Below are 18,689 nucleotides of genomic sequence, written 5' to 3' on the forward strand. Positions count from 1 at the left end.
GTAAGTCCTGCTACAACTGTACAGGGTATTGGTGAGACCACACCTAGAGTACTGCATACAGTTTTGGTCTCATTTAAAAGAAAGGATATACTTGCATTGGACGCAGTTCAGAGAAAGTTCACTAGGTTGATTCTGGAGATGAAGGGGTTGACTTATGAAGGTTGAGCCTATACTCATTGGAGTTAAGAAGAATGAGGTGTGATCTTATTGAAACATATAGGATACTGAGGGGGCTCGACAAGGTAGATGCAGAGAGGATGTTTCCACTCGCAGGGGAATTTAGAACTAGGGGGCATAGTTTAATAAGGGGTCACCCATTTTGAACAGAGATGAGGAGTGATTTTTTTCTCTCAGGTCATATATCTCTGGAATTCTCTGCCCCAGAGAGCTGCGGTGGCTGCGTCATTGAATATATTTAAGATGGAGATAGACAGATTTTTGAACAATAAAGGAGTGAAGGGTTAAGAGGAGCAGGCAGGGAAGTGGAGCTGAGCCCAAAATCAGATCAGCCATGATCTTATTGAATGGCAGAACAGGCTTGAGGGGCCAAATGGCCTACTCCTGCTCCTATTTCTTATGTTCTTCATACACGTGCAAAAGAAAATTTGTAATATTGCGTGATGAAAGAGTGAAAACAATCTTTTGCAAACCAGTAGTTTATTAACAAAACTAAAAGCAAGCATATTTCTGTTGGCGTGGCTGAGTCCAAATTTAACGTGCTATACAGTGTGTCCTAAAAGCAGTCAGTGCTTACAGTTAAAGAACTACAAGACGTATAGAATGCATTGGAGCAAAGAAGTATTCATGAGCTTGAATTAAGCTATTTCCAATGTCAGAAATTTTAAAAAAGTACAAGTAGAGTTTTATTAAATTAATTAAAAACATTATCCAGAAATTGGATCACGCCTGAATGGGGTGTGACCCACATACAGGGCATGCTACACACACCTTAGAGGCGATGGCAGGATCATGGAAAATTTGTCAGTCAGCCTCGTTAGTAAAGTACCAGCGAGCTGAGAGCAGGGGCGGAGGGGGGTGGGGAAAAGAGAAATCGGCCAGCTATGATGCCAGCCAAGGGCAACGAGCAAGTCTGGGGGAGGAATTTTTTACTTACGTTTTTGATGGCAACCTCCAATGGTCCCTTTAAAGACTGCTGGTTTGGCTGCTATGTGCCTGAGAAAACTGACTGCAGCACTGACCAAAACATGTCTAAGTTGTGCTTTTATGACAATCTGAACTGCTCCAGTGGTCACTTCTACTGTTACCAGCCTTTTATTTCCAAATTTTTTTTAAAATAATAAACTGAATTCAAATTCTCAAACAGCCATGGTGGGATTTGAACTCAATCTCTGGATTATTAGTCCAGACCGGTTATAGATCACTGATGTATTCTAGGTGTATGGCTTAGTGCTAAAATTCCACCCTGAATCTAAAGAATCTGGCATTTAAAATATTTATGCAATGACATGACAACGATTGAATACATCAATACATACAACAAAGCAGAGTCAGTGGCAAAGCTTTGATACTACAGATATTACTAAAACTTTAAATGTACAATTACTGTATGACTAATTAAACTAATTTAATGAACGAGTTAAAACAGTATAGTAAACAATCTTTCATTTTGGAACACTCGAGAGCTGTTTTTAAATAGGAGGTAACTATCATTTTTTGCATAAATGCGTTACATTAAAATATGTTCAGGATCACAATTAAAACAAGGATTGGTTTAATCAAGTTGTTTTCGGCTCTCAACCTTCCTGTCATGCACCAATTTGTATTGTACAGTTGGCCGAGGTGCATAATCTTCAGCCAGCTGCTGAGCTATTGGACACTTGGAACGATTTCTCCCCAGTTTAAAAAACATGCCCAGATGCTTCTGCTGACAACATTGCTGAGATCAGGAAAACTGACTGAAGAATTGCAGGTGTGAATTTATGTTCCGCCATTCTTTAGTACGGCTTGTGGTAGTACCAATTTGCTGTGCCAACTGATGATAGGATAGGATTTTAAAACCAAATAAAAAGTTTGCATTAATTCCCAGTAACTTACATAGTAGAGCTCTTAATCAAATTTCATACTGACTTGACATTTTCTCCATCTAGGAACAAGTGGGTCCAAACTCCTTTAACAATCCTTTTCTGTACTTATGGATATATATTTCTTTTGCAGCCAGATTGTATGGGAAAAGGTAAAGGATAATTTTTAATTATAATTTTTTTTTTAAGTGCTACTTTTTGCAAGAATTTTGATTAAAGGATACAATTTTCATAAAAAGACTTCAACTTAAAATTAATCAAAGACTTCAACACAATTTAGGAGTAAAGTTATAAAAGGTAAATAGGTTGTATTGATGTATTTCAACTGGTACTTATATTAATTATTACTTAAAACATAATTGCTTCAATATTCAAGTTAATCCAACCAAACCTCAACCAAGTCTGAATATACATAAATGCACCAATAAAAAAATCTATACCAATAACTTCAGGTACGCATAGGGCATAAATGTAAAAAAATTTAGCACTGCAAGTACCAAATTACAATGTAAATCATGGCTCCTGATTAGCATGTGAACTGTAAAATCCCAAACTCTATTTTTCCAATAGACAACCAAACCAAGTCGCTATAAGAAGAGTGCATCAGCTGTGCAAAATGTCAATTTGACAGCAGCTGCAGAACTTTTTACATCCAGAAAAATAGTTTGAGGATTTAAACATGTTCATGGTAACAATTTCCTCGGAGAGTGTAATGTAGCAATCCATTAAAATCGCGAGAAATGCTACAAGCTTTAAGTGAATTTTCTTTAAATAGCGGAAGAAAAGACACGCAGATTGAGTGGGAATATTTACTTTGAAATGTGTCTTGAACAATTCATAAAATCATCTTTTAAATGACATAACAGCATGGATTTGTAAAGTGGAAGTCATGTCTAACAAAGCTAGTCACATTTTTGAGGAGGTAACTATTGTGGCAGATAAGGGAATGTCTATCGATGTTATTTATATGGACCTCCAGAAAGCATTGGATAAGCTTCCACCCAAGAGACTGTTGGAGGCAACCTATTGACATGGGTAGGGAATTGGTTAGGAGACAAGAGAGTAGGGATAATGGATATGTACTCCAATTGGCAGGATGTGACTAGTGGTGTCCCCCAGGGATCTGTACTGGGGCCTCAGCTTTCCACTATACTTATAAATGACTTAGATGGAGGAAGAGAGCCAAAATCCAAATTTGCTGATGACACCAAGTTAGATGGCAGAGTAAAAAGTGTAGAATGGAACAAAAAAAGTTGCAAAGGGACATTGATAGATTAAAATGAGTTGGAAAAATTGTGGAAGATGGAGTTGAATGTCTGTTGGACCCAAGAAAGATGGATCTGAGCATTTTCTAAATGGCAAGCTAGGAACTGTGGAGAAGCAGAGATTTTGGGATCCAAGTACAGAAATCACAAAGCTAGTGGACAGGTACAAAAAGTAAGTAAAAAGGCTAATGGAATGTTGGTCTTTATCAAAGGGGCTGGGATACAAAGGGATGGAAGTTGTATTAGTCAGGATAGAATTTAGCGTACTGAGTTCAGTTCTGGGCACCGCACCTCAGGAAGGATATATTGGCCTAGGAGGAGGTGCAGTGCAGATTTGCCAGAATTATACCAGGGCTAAAAGGGTTAAGTTATAAGGACAGGTTGCATAGAGTAGGCTTGCATTCCCTTGAGTATAGAAGATTAAGTCATCTAATTAAGGTGTTTATCATTAAAGGAGTTGATACGGCAGATAGAGAGAAACTATTTACTCTCGTGGGAGTCCAGAAGTGGGCATAACCTTAAAATTAGAGATAGGTTGTTCAGGGAAGCACTCAGAAAAAAGGGAAGTGGAAATCTGGAACTCACCCCAAAAAACTTGAGGCTTCCGTACCAGATAATGCAGTTTGGATTTATTTTTCCTCAACAAAATTGTGGGCCAAATACCTAATCCTTTTGGTGGAAGAAATTTGCCAAATAAAGGCAAAGTATTAAAATAATGTAGAGTTTAATGCATTATCCAAATCTGCATTGAATAAGTAAACCAGAAGCAGAAGAGTCTACATTTCTGTATACTTAAAACATCAAAAGTAGCTTAGTTACAGACCCATTACAATTGATTATTTTAAACAACAGCTCAAGAATGATGATGAAGGGCAAGAAACAAAACACGAGAACAAACTCATGATGGAAACTTACATATATTTTGTTATACATAACCCGTGTATTAAATTCAGACAAAACAGGAGTTCAATATGTACATATGTAACAGATTTTGCTATTACTAATCAGTTGAAACATTGATTTCCCCTTCCAAACCAGTAATACACCCCCAAGTATCATTTCATTTGCATGCATAATGCTTTGTAAAGTGACCTTTCACTTCATCCCTCAAATATCCACACTAACCTCTTTAGTCAGTAAGTTCCATATTTATCACCGTAGAATTATTGAATGTTATTCCTTGGCTGACTCACTAAAAGCCAAGTGTGACTAGTGCAGAAAGGATCACTTCTCAAAGTTTTCTTTCTCTCCAGCAGATAACTATTCCAAGCCGAGTAAATCTTGCCTCAAGGGAAAGCTGATATGCTGTCAGTTAAGACTGTCAGTCAAACTCTAGTCTCTGTCAGCATTGATGCAGCGACCAGATCATACCCAGTCTGCATGCAAACACTGTTATACTGCTCATTTTTCTGCTGTCTAAATGTGACAACTATAGGACTGTCAGAATATTCCAATGGTGATCAAAATACTTGAGCGCCTTGGTGAATGTGGTTTTATATGTGCATCACTGAAATAGTTTTCTTATGAAGACCTTTATACACAGACCACAAATATAAACACAACCAATTTATTATTAAATAAGTAAAAAGATAAAAGTAATTGAAATTATTTACGCTTTGAAAACAAATCTACTCTATCATGCGACAAATTGTGGATAATTTTTCAAAACAAGTGAGTTACAGCTTAATAAGACTTTCTTTACACAGAATTAAGAATCCATTCCTTCAATGGCGTTTTCATATATAAATAGGCTGACACTCATTGCCTTATATTGTGTAGAATGCAAATGTGATGTGTTGCTCTCCACACAGCAGGTTTCATGAAAAATATACACGGTGAGTATGAATTTCTAATACTGCATTTTTGATCACCAAACTTACTTCATAAAACCTCTCATTGGTGGATACTGTACTTTTAAAATCAATAATGTCAAATCATATTTCAGCCTAAAATATAAGCCGTAATGCAAAGTGTTACTTGAACCCCCAAATTACCACACTTTTTCCTGTACTGAAAGATAATTGCTGCAAATGCATGGTGGTAAGATAATGGGTAAGGAATACAGTACTTTGCTTCTGCAGAGTATGGAAGATAAAACGCTAATGTTCTAACTGAAGCAATTCATTCCATGAAGTCCTCAGTGTGCTCTTCATTCATCATGAAGTAAATACTCATGTTGCCAATTAATATTCTTCTGGTTCCTGAGTCAGTTCTTCACCCTGTACCTGACCTTCATCTGGCACTGCAAATCCCTCCTGCAGTTTAGATATAAATATATTACTAAATACAGCATTTCTGTATTTTTATTTTGCAAATAAATTGTAAAAACCGTACATACATCGGTAGCATATAGCACATCCATGAGTCGCTGAACAAGATCAATATTCTCCTGTCCATGTTCTTGGCAGATGAGTTCAATTTCTCTCAGTTTTCCAAAGTAGAAGTCCCTCTCCTTCTCAACTCCTTCAAGTGCGAGTTTTAATGAACTCACCTGCTCACAGGTGGAAAAATAATTAATGGAGCAAAAATACATTGCATGCACAAAGTCACAGGAATATTATACCTGCAAATTTTCAAGACATATAATCACCATTACAATATCTTCAGGTTAAATAAGATCAGAGATCACTTCTAATAACTTGATCAGAGGAGGTTGTTCTCTACATCATCTGTTGCCAACAGAACTCATCAAAAAGAGAATTAAAACATCTCGCCATCACTCCTAAATTTTCAGTATAAAAAAGCCACACAGGTTGGAGTGTATTACAACATATAAATCTTGGGTTTGGAAGGGGATATACTATATAAGTTTCACTGTCCAGGTCCACATTGCTATGTGATGTGTTGTGTTACCATCCATTCCAGCCTCTGTACTCTTCAATATATGAAACCACTGGGGAAGACTCTGCTCTTATACAGAGCAGTGGACAGTGTCACATGACGATGTTACCAACATTATGGTATAAAAATATCAAAAAGTAGTTTTATTCAATTTTCCAATAGGGGAACAGAAAAAAAGTCAGCTCCAATCCATCTTCCAAAATATGTTTTGCATGACAATGTTTGGAACATCACGTGATTCACCTTACTGTGCTGCATAAAAGAAATTATCTTCCCCGGTGGTAGTTCTTTCTTCTCTGCTCATTCAACACCATACGCAGTCATTTTGAGAGTTAAAATTTAAATAAAAGCACTCTTAGTTAAGTCTGTATTCTGTCTTTTTGATTACAGGTTTTAAAAGATGCAGCAAATGCCATATAATGATTGGCACTCAGTCAATCATACTGACTATTATGTATGTACTCCAAGCACAACTCCAAAGCTTGTAAGCATGGCCTTGAGTGGATGCCATCCCATTCCTCCCCCACATTGAGCAACCACAGGATCAACTCTCATGGCTATCCTAGGCAATCTACAGCATCATGGTATGGGCCAAAGAATAACTAATTCAACGAGACTGCCTACAATACTGTAGTTGAGAGAGCCAATCTCCTGACAACTCTGCCCAGGCCAATTTTTGATGTTATATAACATAACCATATCAACATGCATCTGGGTGTTATTAGATTGCACAGTACCACCAACATAGTTTATGACCTGGTTATGAAGCAAATACTTTCCTCCACAAATTTCTGGAATGGTGGTGAAAGATCAAAAGGGCCAGCATCTCCTCCGCTGCTCATTCAACACCAGATGCAGGCTGAAGGTATACAAGAGCAGCTTAGTGGACTTACCCTCTTTTTGGACAGGATTTCCATTATGCTTGGCTCCTTCCTGTCAAACATACTGGCCAAGCCCAATTGAGGGGGATATAGTTCTATGCAAGTCCTACCACCTCATTTAGGTTAATTGATGAATGTATTGTTAAAAAAATACTGAGAAGTAAAAAGGAGTTGAAATTTGTCATATCATATGCATGTTATTTTACTTATAGCTTTGCATTCGTTCAGTACTTTTAAATGCCACTGAGAGTTTCATAAGCCAAGACTTGCTCTATTAATTTGTTAGTTTTCAATATAAATAATGGTATTGGCAAATACAGCCGAGAGGAAGAAAATAATGTTTTGCCTATTTTGGTCCATTTATAAATATTATCCAGCAACTTCAAAGATCCAAATTGGCACTACAGCACAAAGATATTAAGTGAAGCCTAAAATCTACTTCAAAGAAAAAAAAAAGCATTAAACATTTCCCATTATCAATTTATTTTTCATTACAAACTAACATTTATGTGATATTAAAATTGGATTTATCTGCAGTTCACCGAAATTCCAACCATCAACTACAGTATGTGCACAACACATTGGGCCCAAGTTTCCACAAGAAAAAAAACGGGCGCCCAGCGCCTAAAAAAATCCTCGGTATTCTCCACCTACTTAGTCCTCTGGCCCTCGGCGCAGCCAGCACGAGCTGTGGGGAGGGGGGGGGGGGCCTCTGCACATGTGCAAGTGCAGTAGCTCCAGGCGCGGAACTGTGTGGGAGGGGCCCGAAGCACGCAGCCCCTAGCCCTGGCTGAATGGCCTCACTGGGGCTGCGTGAATAAGGCTCCTCCCACGGCCAGCTCCTGCTCTCTCCCCCTCCCCCTCCCCCCCTCCCCCCCCGCCGACCAGACACCCGCTCCTCCCCCCGCACCTCTCTCTCTCTCTCTGCGACACGAACGGCTTTCTTTCTCCCCCCCCCCCCCCTCCCCTCCCCTCCCGCTCAGCGGCACGAACGGCTGCAGAATTCTCCCTGGCTGAAGCACTTTCACACAGGTAGGAAGATGGTTTATTTAATCTTTTCTTGGCTTATAAATGTTTATTCAGGTTGGATTTATTTGTATAATATTTGTAGAAGTATAAATAAGGATTTATTGTCGAATTTAATGAGTTCCCTCCCCCCCCCCCCCCTCCTCGTTCTGGACGCCTAATTTGTAACTTGTGCCTGATTTTTTAATGTGTAGAACAGGTTTTTTCAGTTCTACAAAAATCTTCACTGGCTCCATTCTACTTTAGTTTGGAGTACATTTTCACTGTGGAAACTTTCAAATCAGGCGTCAGTGGCCGGACACGCCCCCTTTTGAAGAAAAAATTCTGTTCCAAACTAGAACTGTTCTACCTGACTAGAACTGCAGAATTGCGATTTCTAAAATAGTCTGTTCTCCACCAGTTGCTCCTAAAAATCAGGCGCGAATCATGTGGAAACTTGGGCCCATTAAGACACCAAAAAACCATGCCATGGACTTGACAGTAGTCTCCAGTAATATGTTGAGAACAACCTTGCTTCTCAACGGGAAAGTAGGGGTGGGGTGGGGGAAGGGAAGAGGTTCAATCCTAAGGTTGGACATGTGGTGACATACTTCTATGACACACAAACAGCAGTACCGGAGCCCTGGTAGCGAACTGCTGGCCTGAATGCGTCTGAAGTCTGACAGGCATGGGAAATATAAAAAGGGAAAAAAATCTAAAATATCTTATTCACCCCCAAAAATCCGTACCCATGACTGTGTTCATCAGGATTCCACTTCAGTTATACCTCCGATAATATTCTTTATTGATTCTAAATAGGTTATTACAGGAAAGTTTAGACTTACTACCACATACCTGCTCATTCAATTGTGCAATGTGTGATTCTGCATCACCACCACTTTTGGCTCCTGGTGCCTTTCTAGCTTGAGCTGAAGTTGGCCTAGATGGTGTTGACGCTGATTTAGGAGATGGCGTGCTTTTTGGAGCAGCAGCACCTACCATTTGGGCACAAATTGAACCACCTGAACAACTTTTAAAATTATTGTAAATTTTGATACATAAGTTACACTTTCATGCAGGTTCATATGATCTACGACCTACAAATCTGGAATGCAATGTAAGCAATGCAGGTCTCATTTGATTGGATCGGGAATGAAAATTGAGTGATGTTTCATGTTAGGGAATGAAAATTTTAGAATGGTTTTTCTCAATTTGATTTCTCAAACCTGGATATTATTGCAGATTATGATATCCTATGGATGAAATATTTTTATTGTAAGAAACAGATTAAAAAATAATTAAAACCTTGCTTTAATACTACCTAATCATTTGAGGAGGCTTTCAATTCTTTTTATGAGGATTTTACCTATTACATTGGAAATCGCCCAGTAGAATTTAGGTGGAAATAATGGCTATTTACAACCATAGATTGCAAAAAAGATTATACCTCTATAGATTCACAAAGTACTATTTAAAATGTTCATGGTTGGTGGGAGGAGTGGACCAAATTCTTCTTGGCATCTTTAACGATATGTGGCTGAGAACTACACCAGTAATCTGGTTTCCTCTGTTAGAGGTTCTCTGAGTGACTTTGTGCCACTTGGGGAAAAAAATATAATTTTCAAAGTCAACCCATAGTGCTTATTAAATACTTTCAGGTGAGATTTCATGGCAAGTTGGATTACTTTAGTGCATATTCCTCATTCTTTGAATGCAGCTTGGGGAAGTTAAATTATATCAATAAATTACAAGGATATCTATTCTCTTCATATAATTTCCTGTGCTCTACAAAAAGGTATCTCATAGCACAGACAAATTATTGGCTAAACTATATGTTACACATTTAACACTTGCAAAAAACTGTATAATATAAAGTTAATAGTATGATGGATAAAAAGTATGGGAAAATCAGAGGTCAATTCCAGACCAATGATCAAATGAGGGTGAGAAATATGGCATATGGAAGATAATTCTTCAGTTGAATTAAGGACAAATGTGTAGAAATAAATTAGTAATTTATCATTCACATTCGATGAAACATTCGATGAACAACAGTATTAAAATAGTATCTCCAGAAGTAAGGATCAAGTACAGATTCAGGGAAAATTTAATGCAATTATACTAAACTGCATATGTGTTTTTAAAATAAAAAAAGTGTGAAGGTTAATCCATCTGCTGCCTTACAGATGTAGGTTAGGAAACATTTGTATTAACATATTTGCCTGGACATTTCCTAAGCAACAGATGGTGCTGTGGAACCTCATATTGGTCTCCTGTACCTCAGATACACCTGAGGACTCGCATACAAAACTGCTGCGCAAGATGAAGCCAATGGGAGACGTATTGCTGCTGCCTGCAGTTCTACTTACCAGGAAAATGGCTGCAGATTTTGAGTTGCACTTGTATCTCCCATCTACTCGCTACTAATAGCATCAGATTCTTAAGGAATCATCTTGAGAATATCTTGTACCTGCTACCTGGGATATCCAATAGAAGGCCCATCCTAGTGAAAAACTGCTATAATCCTGATACATTCCCCACTAATTATCTGAGCATGTCAATAATGCATAGGTACAGGTGGACAGCTATTAATGGCAGTGAATAAACAGATTGAGGCCAGATCTAAAGATAGTAATTTTTTTCCTAGACTGGAATTGGAGGGAAGGCAGGAAGGAAGAAAATATGCAAAGTAAAGTAAGAGCATTTGATAAATCAATCCGAGAGATGATTAAGGCATAGATAAGGATTTCAGCAATGACTGGTGGTGGGAAGTAGAAGCCTATGTGGGTAATGTTACAGGGGTAGAAAGTGGTGATCTTTTTGATAGTCCACGTGTAAAATATAAAGTTGAGCTCAAGGTTGAATAGAATGGAAAATTTGCACATCACCAGACTCAGTCTGAGCAGGCAGTCAAGGAAGTTGATGCTAAAGGCATACAGAAGAGAATCAAACAAGTGGCTTCAGTTTTAGCAATATTGAGTTTTAGGAAATTTGACTCAAAGAACTTGAAGTTAGGCAACTAGAGAGTACAGAAGCATTCCTACAGCACTGGTGGCAGCAGAGAGGCAGTGGTTGTAACTGGTGCTTATGTGAAAATGGATCCAGTTTGCAGATGATGTCACAGAGCTAGCACAAAGTAGGTGAAAAGGAGGCAACAAAGCATGGACACCTGAGACATACCAGAGGTGACCTGTAGGATTGCTATAAAACAGGTTAAAATTAGGAAAAGTCTGAAATGGTTAACTGCAAACAAGATGGCCTGAATAGTAGAACATGGAGATGACAGCAGACTGGTAAGTCTAAAAATGACAGATGATAATACTATATACGAACATGTAATGCTATTACCTGCACTTGGAGAACTTGCTGCCTTCTTTGGCAAATTAAAAATCTGTTCACCAGGATTGGGTGGAGGAATAGCATCTTGACCTTGTCGAGCAAGCACAGGATCATATTCTTTACCATCGTAGTTTGCATCAAAAAACTTCTTGAACCACTGGATGAATTCTAAGTTATCCTGAAAGCGACCTTTAACTAATCGTTCTACTGGAATAACCTGAACAAAAATAAATGTACAATTTGATTTGATGACGTAAGAATCTAGTGTAAACAAATTCAGAAAGAATCAAGCCTTGGATATCCGTGCACAGTACTAAATCCTGATGCAACATCTCAGATACACAAAATTAGAATAATGCAATTGTCAGATTGTACAATTGAAGAACATTTCCTAATCTACTTACAAATTCTTTCCAATTGGAATAAAATAGGATGCATCTTTGCACGGTGTATTTTATTTTCATCTTGCATATGAATGTATAAACAAACTAGTTTACTATTAAAAAAATACCAGAATTGATTTCAGCTGGTGAGATGTCAAACATAGACAGAAAGAGAGTGAGTATGAAAGAGTGCAAGAGGGAAGATGCATTTCAATACAGAAACAGCACTTTTATATACATTACATCAGTGACTACATGTTAAAAGGGGGATGGTAGCACAGTGGTTGTGTGAATGGACTAGTAATCCAGAGGATGGAAACGAGTCCAAATCCCACCATACAGCTGGGAAATTTAAATTCAATTAATTAAATAAATAAAACATAGAAAATAGGTGCAGGAGTAGGCCAGTCGAGCATGCACCACCATTCAATGTGATCATGGCTGATCATGCAGCTTCAGTATCCCATTCCTGCTTTCTCTCCATACCCCTTGATCCCTTTAGCCGAAAAGGCCCCATCTAACTCCCTTTTGAATATATCTAACAAACTGGCCTCAACAACTTTCTGTGGTAGAGAATTCCACAGGTTCACAATTCTCTGAGTGAAGAAGTTTCTCCTCATCTCGGTCCTAAATGGCTTACCCCTTATCCTTAGACTGTGACCCCTGGTCCTGGATTTCCCCAACATTGGGAACATTCTTCTTGCATCCAACCTGTCCAATCCCATCAGAATTTTATATGTTTCCATGAGATCCCCTCTCATTCTTCTAAATTCCAGTGAATGTAAGCCTAGTCGATCCGGTCTTTCTTCATACGTCAGTCCTGCCATCTCGGGAATCAGTCTGGTGAACCTTCGCTGTACTCCCTCAATAGCAAGAATGTCCTTCCTCAGATTAGGAGACCAAAACTGTACACAATATCCAAGGTGTGGCCTCACCAAGGCCCTGTACAACTGCAGTAAGACCTCCCTGCTCCTATACTCAAATCCTCTTGCTATAAAGGACCAACATGCCATTTGCTTTCTTAACCGCCTGCTGTACCTGCATGCCAACCTTCAATGACTGATGTACCATGACACCCAGGTCTCGTTGCACCTCCCCTTTTCCTAATTTGTCACCATTCAGATAATAGTCTGTCTCTCTGTTTTTACCACCAAAGCTTTTAACCTCACATTTATCCACATTATACTTCATCTGCCATGTATTTGCCCACTCACCTAACCTATCCAAGTCACACTGCACCCTCATAGCATTCTCCTCGCAGCTCACAGTACCACCCAACTTAGTGTCATCCGCAAATTTGGAGATACTACATTTAATCCCCTCGTTTAAATCATTAATGTACAATGTAAACAGCTGGGGCCTCAGCACAGAACCTTGCGGTACCCCACTAGTCACTGCCTGCCATTCTGAAAAGTACCCATTTACTCCTACTCTTGGCTTCCTGTCTGCCAACCAGTTCTCAATCCACGTCAGCACACTACCCCCAATCCCATGTGCTTTAAGCCAAGTATTCTGCGGCAGTGTCTCACCTCCTGACTCCCCAAAGTCATTCCATTATCTACAAGGCACAAGTCAGGAGTGCGATTGAATACTCTCCATTTGCCTGGATGAGTGCAGTTCCAAAACTCGAAAAGCTCAACATCATCCAGGACAAAGCAGCCCGCTTGATTGGCACCCCATGCACTCCCTCAAGCATCAACTCCCTCCACCAGTAGCGCACCATATCTGCAGTGTGCATCATCTACAAGATGCACTGCAGCAACTTGCCAAGGCTTCTTCGACAGCACCTCCCAAACCCGCAACGTCCATCATTTGGAATTACAAGGACAGCAGGCGCATAGGAACACCAGCAGCTTCAAGTCACACACCATCCTGACTTGGAAATATATTGCTATTCATACTTCTCAAAGGGCAATTAGGGATGGGCAATAAATGCTAGTCTTGCCAGCGATGCCTGACATGCCATAAATGAATAAAATGCAAGTTCTTTGTTTCTTTGATAGGAAGTTGTTTAACTGCGACATCGCAAAGCAAGTGCATTTTCAGAATAGCATGCAGAATAAAATTCCATAAAAATTAAATTGCTATAGTATTCTGCGTATTGTAGGAGTGAATTAATGTTTTTTTTCACTAGTGTACCAGTATCATGACTTTTGAATGAAAAAAAATCAACTTTGAATATCCTTTTCATCCATTTTAGTGAGGATAATGCTCAAAGAACAAAAATGTTGGGGATTCAGAAACATGAATTGACAACAGCAAGAATTTTATTAGAATTTGGAATAACAGCGAAATCAGATTATTGCTGGAAGCCACTAAGGGAAAGCCTCCCTCCAAAAAGTTCATCTGTCTTTTACTAAGATGCCAACAGCCCTGTTGTGCATTCATAGAATTTTCTGTTATTTCATAACACTGAAGGATAGGAAGTAGTGAATAGGAAGTAGTGAATAGGAGCAAATGGATATTTCTTGGATTGGCAAGATGTATCTAGTGGCATGCCAAGGTGTATGTTGGGTTCTCCATACATGCAAATGATTCGAAAGAGAAGGAATATCATTTTACTGATAGAACCAAATATGAAGTTGTACTGTATATTGGAGAAAAACAGAGATATTACCCATAATACGAAACTTATCAACTGATTCATATATGCCAACCAGTGCAATTTACTCAGTCCTGTCCGCGTTTGCTAACAAAATTTCGCGCATGCTGCCTCTGTCCCCTCTGCCAAAATCACATTAGAATTCTCCACAATTCACTTGTGGTACTGTGCTAGTGTATAATCAGCAGGGTGGTAAAAAAAATAATTTAACTTATTTTGAACAATTCTGCTGTAACAAAGTTAAAAGGAAGTGAGTGTCCTTGGTCAATAGTGAGGGGCCACATCAATGCTGGCTGCAATCTGAAGTAATTCTGAAGTTAGCTCAAACATAGTACCTGTATAACAACAAATACTGACCTTATTATCAATACGATTCTTTAACTTTTTAATTTTCTCCCTGTAATTAAGTACTGGTTGAACCTCCCTTATCCGGCACCCTCAGGACCTGGCTTTTCCCGAACGAGCGATTTTGCCAGATAAGGGGTGGTCACGTGTTTGGGTGGACTGCATCTTTAAGTGCTGTTGCTGGGGTAAGTATGTTTGCGCACTGATTGGCTGGACCGACTGTCAGTGTGCAGGGGGCCTCAAAGAGCCGGCCCAACCGCCGAGGGAGCGCCGTCGGCCCGAGGACTGTGGCTGCAGGAATTCCAGCAGGGCGACGAGGAGGAGGCAGCTGATTGAGGAGAAAGATTATATTGGTGAGTAGGATTTTGTCAGTCACGTGCTGCGCATGCACCACCAGGGAATGGTCCTGGACGAGGGGTGATGCTGGATAAGGGAGTCCCGGATGAGAGAGGTTCAACCTGTAGTTCAATAAATATGAATATATTAAAACATCTTTAAGAAATATTAGGATTTCAGTGGGTAAATGCAGTGACTGCTCTGGAATTGAGCCAAACAAGCTAAGAATTTTCCAGGTTTAATCCCTGGATTTCATGAATGTCAGCCATCAGAATTTCACACCAATAGTCAGCACTTATGGAATTATGTTAGTATTTGTTGATTAAAAATAAGCACTTCCCCATGCTGCCTCTTGTTCCTCTTCTGAAGATGCCTAAAAGATGCCGCAGTTCTCATTTGCCCTTGGGTGGAGCCTGTACACATGCACGTGAATCCGACGATGGGTGATTATCAGCAACCAGCACCAAACAAGAAATCACATGGCTCCCTCATAAATGTTATGGCACCCAGTAAGTGAAAGTACTTTCGGCAGAGATATACCACAGACTAGTTATGCAAATTGTGATGAAGAAAGCATGTAAAATGTATGAATGCCACGTCTGTCTAAGGTAAGGGCGCTCAGGGCATTTGGAGGCAGGCAGCAGGAGGTGGGTGCCAGGAACAGCAGTAGCACCCTCACTGAGGCCATTGCACCACCAAACGACAGCCTTGCCCTGGGGTGGGGGGGGGGGCGGGGCGGTTGTAAAGGGCTTTAAAAATTGTACTGGGGGGGGGGGGCGGGGAGAAGCAGGGGGCAAGAGTTTGTATGAAAGGTTGTATTGGAGAAGTTATACTCACAGCCTCTCCCAGTGCAGCCACCTACATTGCCCCTTTGACACTGACTGCAAGCTTCAGTCTCTGCTTGGGGTGTGGGCAGTGTGAAGAGTTAACAGGATCCCAGTTCAGCAGAGAGACAGAGAGAGACAGAGACAGAGAGAGACAGAGACAGAGACAGAGACAGAGAGAGAGAGAGAGAGACAGAGACAGAGAGAGAGAGAGAGAGAGAGACAGAGAGAGAGAGAGAGACACAGAGAGAGAGAGAGAGACAGAGAGAGAGAGAGAGAGAGAGAGAGGGAAAGAGGATGAGTGGGGGAGGGGATTTATCAACATTTTGCAAACTCAGTCTGCTGGATCTCAGTACTGCATGCAACCTCCTGCACAGCAATGCTCTCTGCAGTCTGTATTTGAGTGTGACTGGCTGTTTTGTGTTATTGCATTTTAATATTTTGCCTTTTCTTTAATGCCTGACCCAGGCTTTCAAAAGGGAGTTGGATAAGTACCTTAAGGAAAATAATTTGCAGGGCTGAGGGGAAGTTGGACAAGCTGAGGTGCTCTTGCAGAGAGCCGGCAAGGCTCAGCGGGCTGAATGGCCGCCTTCTGTGCTGTAACCATTCTGTATCAAGGGGCAACATGGAGCAGATTGATAATGCCTTATACTAGGTAGTGATGTAAAATGTACAGGTAGCTGATACAAATGCCAAACAGCACTTTACTGCCGCTCGAGGTTAGGAGGGGGAAAACAGAGACTGACAATGGTCTTCGGAAACAGTGCAGGAATCACCAACTTGCTTTGGAGCTGCCTTATCTGAAGCTAGTGAGTGGATTCGGTTAGATGAAAGATATTCCGAGAGCAATTATGGTTTCTATCCATTAAAAAGAGAGAATCCAGACAGCCTGAAATCTACGTCGTATCTTTGGGTTGTTATGACGTGCACGTTGGAGGTCTGCATATTAATCACAGGCAGCATTTCACTCTCACAAGGAATGTGTAAGGCAGGTTATAATTTTATTCAGTAGAAACAGAAATATACAGCGCAGGTGGTCATTCCAGCCCATCGTGTCCGTGCCAGCCAACAAAGAGCCACACGGCCCTCGGTCAGTAGCCCTAAAGGTTACATATAAACCTATGAACAATGATGGAAAGGCAAAGAGCACCCAGCCCAACAATCTGCCTCACCACAACTGCGACACCCCTTATATGAAAACATTCTACACTCCACCCCAACCGGAGCCATTGATTTCCTGGGAGAGGAAAAAACAGATAAAAACCCAGGCCAATTTAGAGAGAAAAAATCTTGGAAAATTCCTCTCCGACCCATCCAGGCGATCGAAACTAGTCCAGATCACCCTGGCCGTATTCTATTGCCTGCAGTACTTACCATTATATCTGCTCCGACCAACAAAAGCTCATCCGGTCTAATCCCAATTACCAGCTCTCGGTTCGTAACCCTGCAGGTTATTACACTTTACGTGCCCATCCAACCACCTCTTAAAAGTGGTGAGGGTTTCTGCATCCACCACTCTTCCAGGCAGCGAGTTCCAGATCCCCACAACCCTCTGCGGAAAGAAGCCCCCCCTCAAATACCCTCTTTTCCTTCCACCAACCACCTTAAAACTAAACCCCCTCGGAATAGACCTCTCCACCAATGGAAATAGATCCTTACTATTCACTATGTCCAGGCCCCTCAATATTTTGTACACCTCAATGAGGTCTCCTCTCAACCTCATCTGTTCCAATGAGAACAAACCCAGCCTACCCAATCTGTTCTCATAACTAAGATTCTCCATTCCCAGCAGCATCCTAGTAAATCTCCTCTGCACCCTCTCGAGTGCAATCACGTCCTTCCTATAATACAGCGACCAGAACTGCACACAATGCTCGAGCTGTGGCCGAACCAAGGTATTATACAATCTAAGTATAACCTCCCTGCTCTGCCTCGGCCAATAAAAGCAAGCATTCCGTATGCCTTCTTAACCACCTGGCCTGCTACTTTCATGAATCTGTGGACAAGCATTCCAAGGTCCCTTTGTTCATCTAGACTATTAAGTGGCCTACCGCTTAATGTGTATACCCTTTTCTTATTAGCCCTCTCAAAGTGCATCACCTCTCACTTGTCTGAATTAAATTCCATTTACCACTGCTCTGCCCACCTGACCAGTAGATTGATATCCTCCTGCAGCCCATGACTTTCCTCTTCATTATCAACCACACAGCCAATTTTAGTCGACTGCAAACTTCTTAATCATACTCCCTATATTCAAATCTAAATCGTTCACATACCACAAAAAGGATCCCAGTACTGAGCCCTGCGGAACCCCAGTGGAAACATCCTTCCAGTCACAAAAACATCCAATCATTACCCTTTGCTTCCTTCCTCCAAGCCAATTTTGAATCCAACTTAACACTTTACCCTATATTCCATGGGTTTTAACCTTCATGACCAGTCTACCATGTGGGACTTTATCAAAAGCTTTGCTAAAGTCTATATAAACCTCATCGACCCTCTTGGTTACCTCCTCAAAAAATTCAATCAGGTTAGTCAGACACCATCTTCCCTTAACAAATCCATGCTGACTGTCCCTAATTAATCCTCGCCTTTCCAAATGCAGATTTATCCTGTCTTTCAGGATTTTTTTCCAATAATTTCCCCACCACTGATGTTAGGCTGACAGGCCTGTAATTACTCGGCCTATCCCTTTCACCCCCTTAAACAAGGGTACAACATTAGCAGTCCTCCAATCCTCCGGCACTATGCCCAGATCCAAAGAGGACTGGAAAATGATGGTCAAGGCCTCTGCTATTTCCTCTTTTACTTCGCTCAACAGTCTGG

General features: G+C 40.5%; 1 protein-coding gene across 5 annotated transcripts in view; it reads right to left on the reverse strand.

Annotated features, from left to right (window-relative positions):
* Positions 1 to 4,205: 4,205 nt before the first annotated feature.
* The window catches only part of mapre2 (microtubule-associated protein, RP/EB family, member 2), a 146,300-nt gene continuing 131,816 nt past the window's right edge, over positions 4,206 to 18,689 (reverse strand). For all 5 annotated transcript variants that reach the window (XM_070892602.1, XM_070892620.1, XM_070892629.1 and 2 more), the window contains exons 4-7: positions 11,383 to 11,590; positions 8,890 to 9,029; positions 5,646 to 5,798; positions 4,206 to 5,562 (exon numbers count right to left, since the gene is read on the reverse strand). In XM_070892602.1, the coding sequence (XP_070748703.1) occupies positions 5,491 to 5,562; positions 5,646 to 5,798; positions 8,890 to 9,029; positions 11,383 to 11,590 (573 nt within the window). In that variant the 3' untranslated portion in view covers positions 4,206 to 5,490. The remainder of the gene's footprint in view (positions 5,563 to 5,645; positions 5,799 to 8,889; positions 9,030 to 11,382; positions 11,591 to 18,689) is intronic.

The sequence above is a fragment of the Pristiophorus japonicus genome, chromosome 1 (genome assembly GCF_044704955.1).
Source record: "Pristiophorus japonicus isolate sPriJap1 chromosome 1, sPriJap1.hap1, whole genome shotgun sequence".
In the NCBI taxonomy this organism is placed as follows: domain Eukaryota; kingdom Metazoa; phylum Chordata; class Chondrichthyes; family Pristiophoridae; genus Pristiophorus; species Pristiophorus japonicus.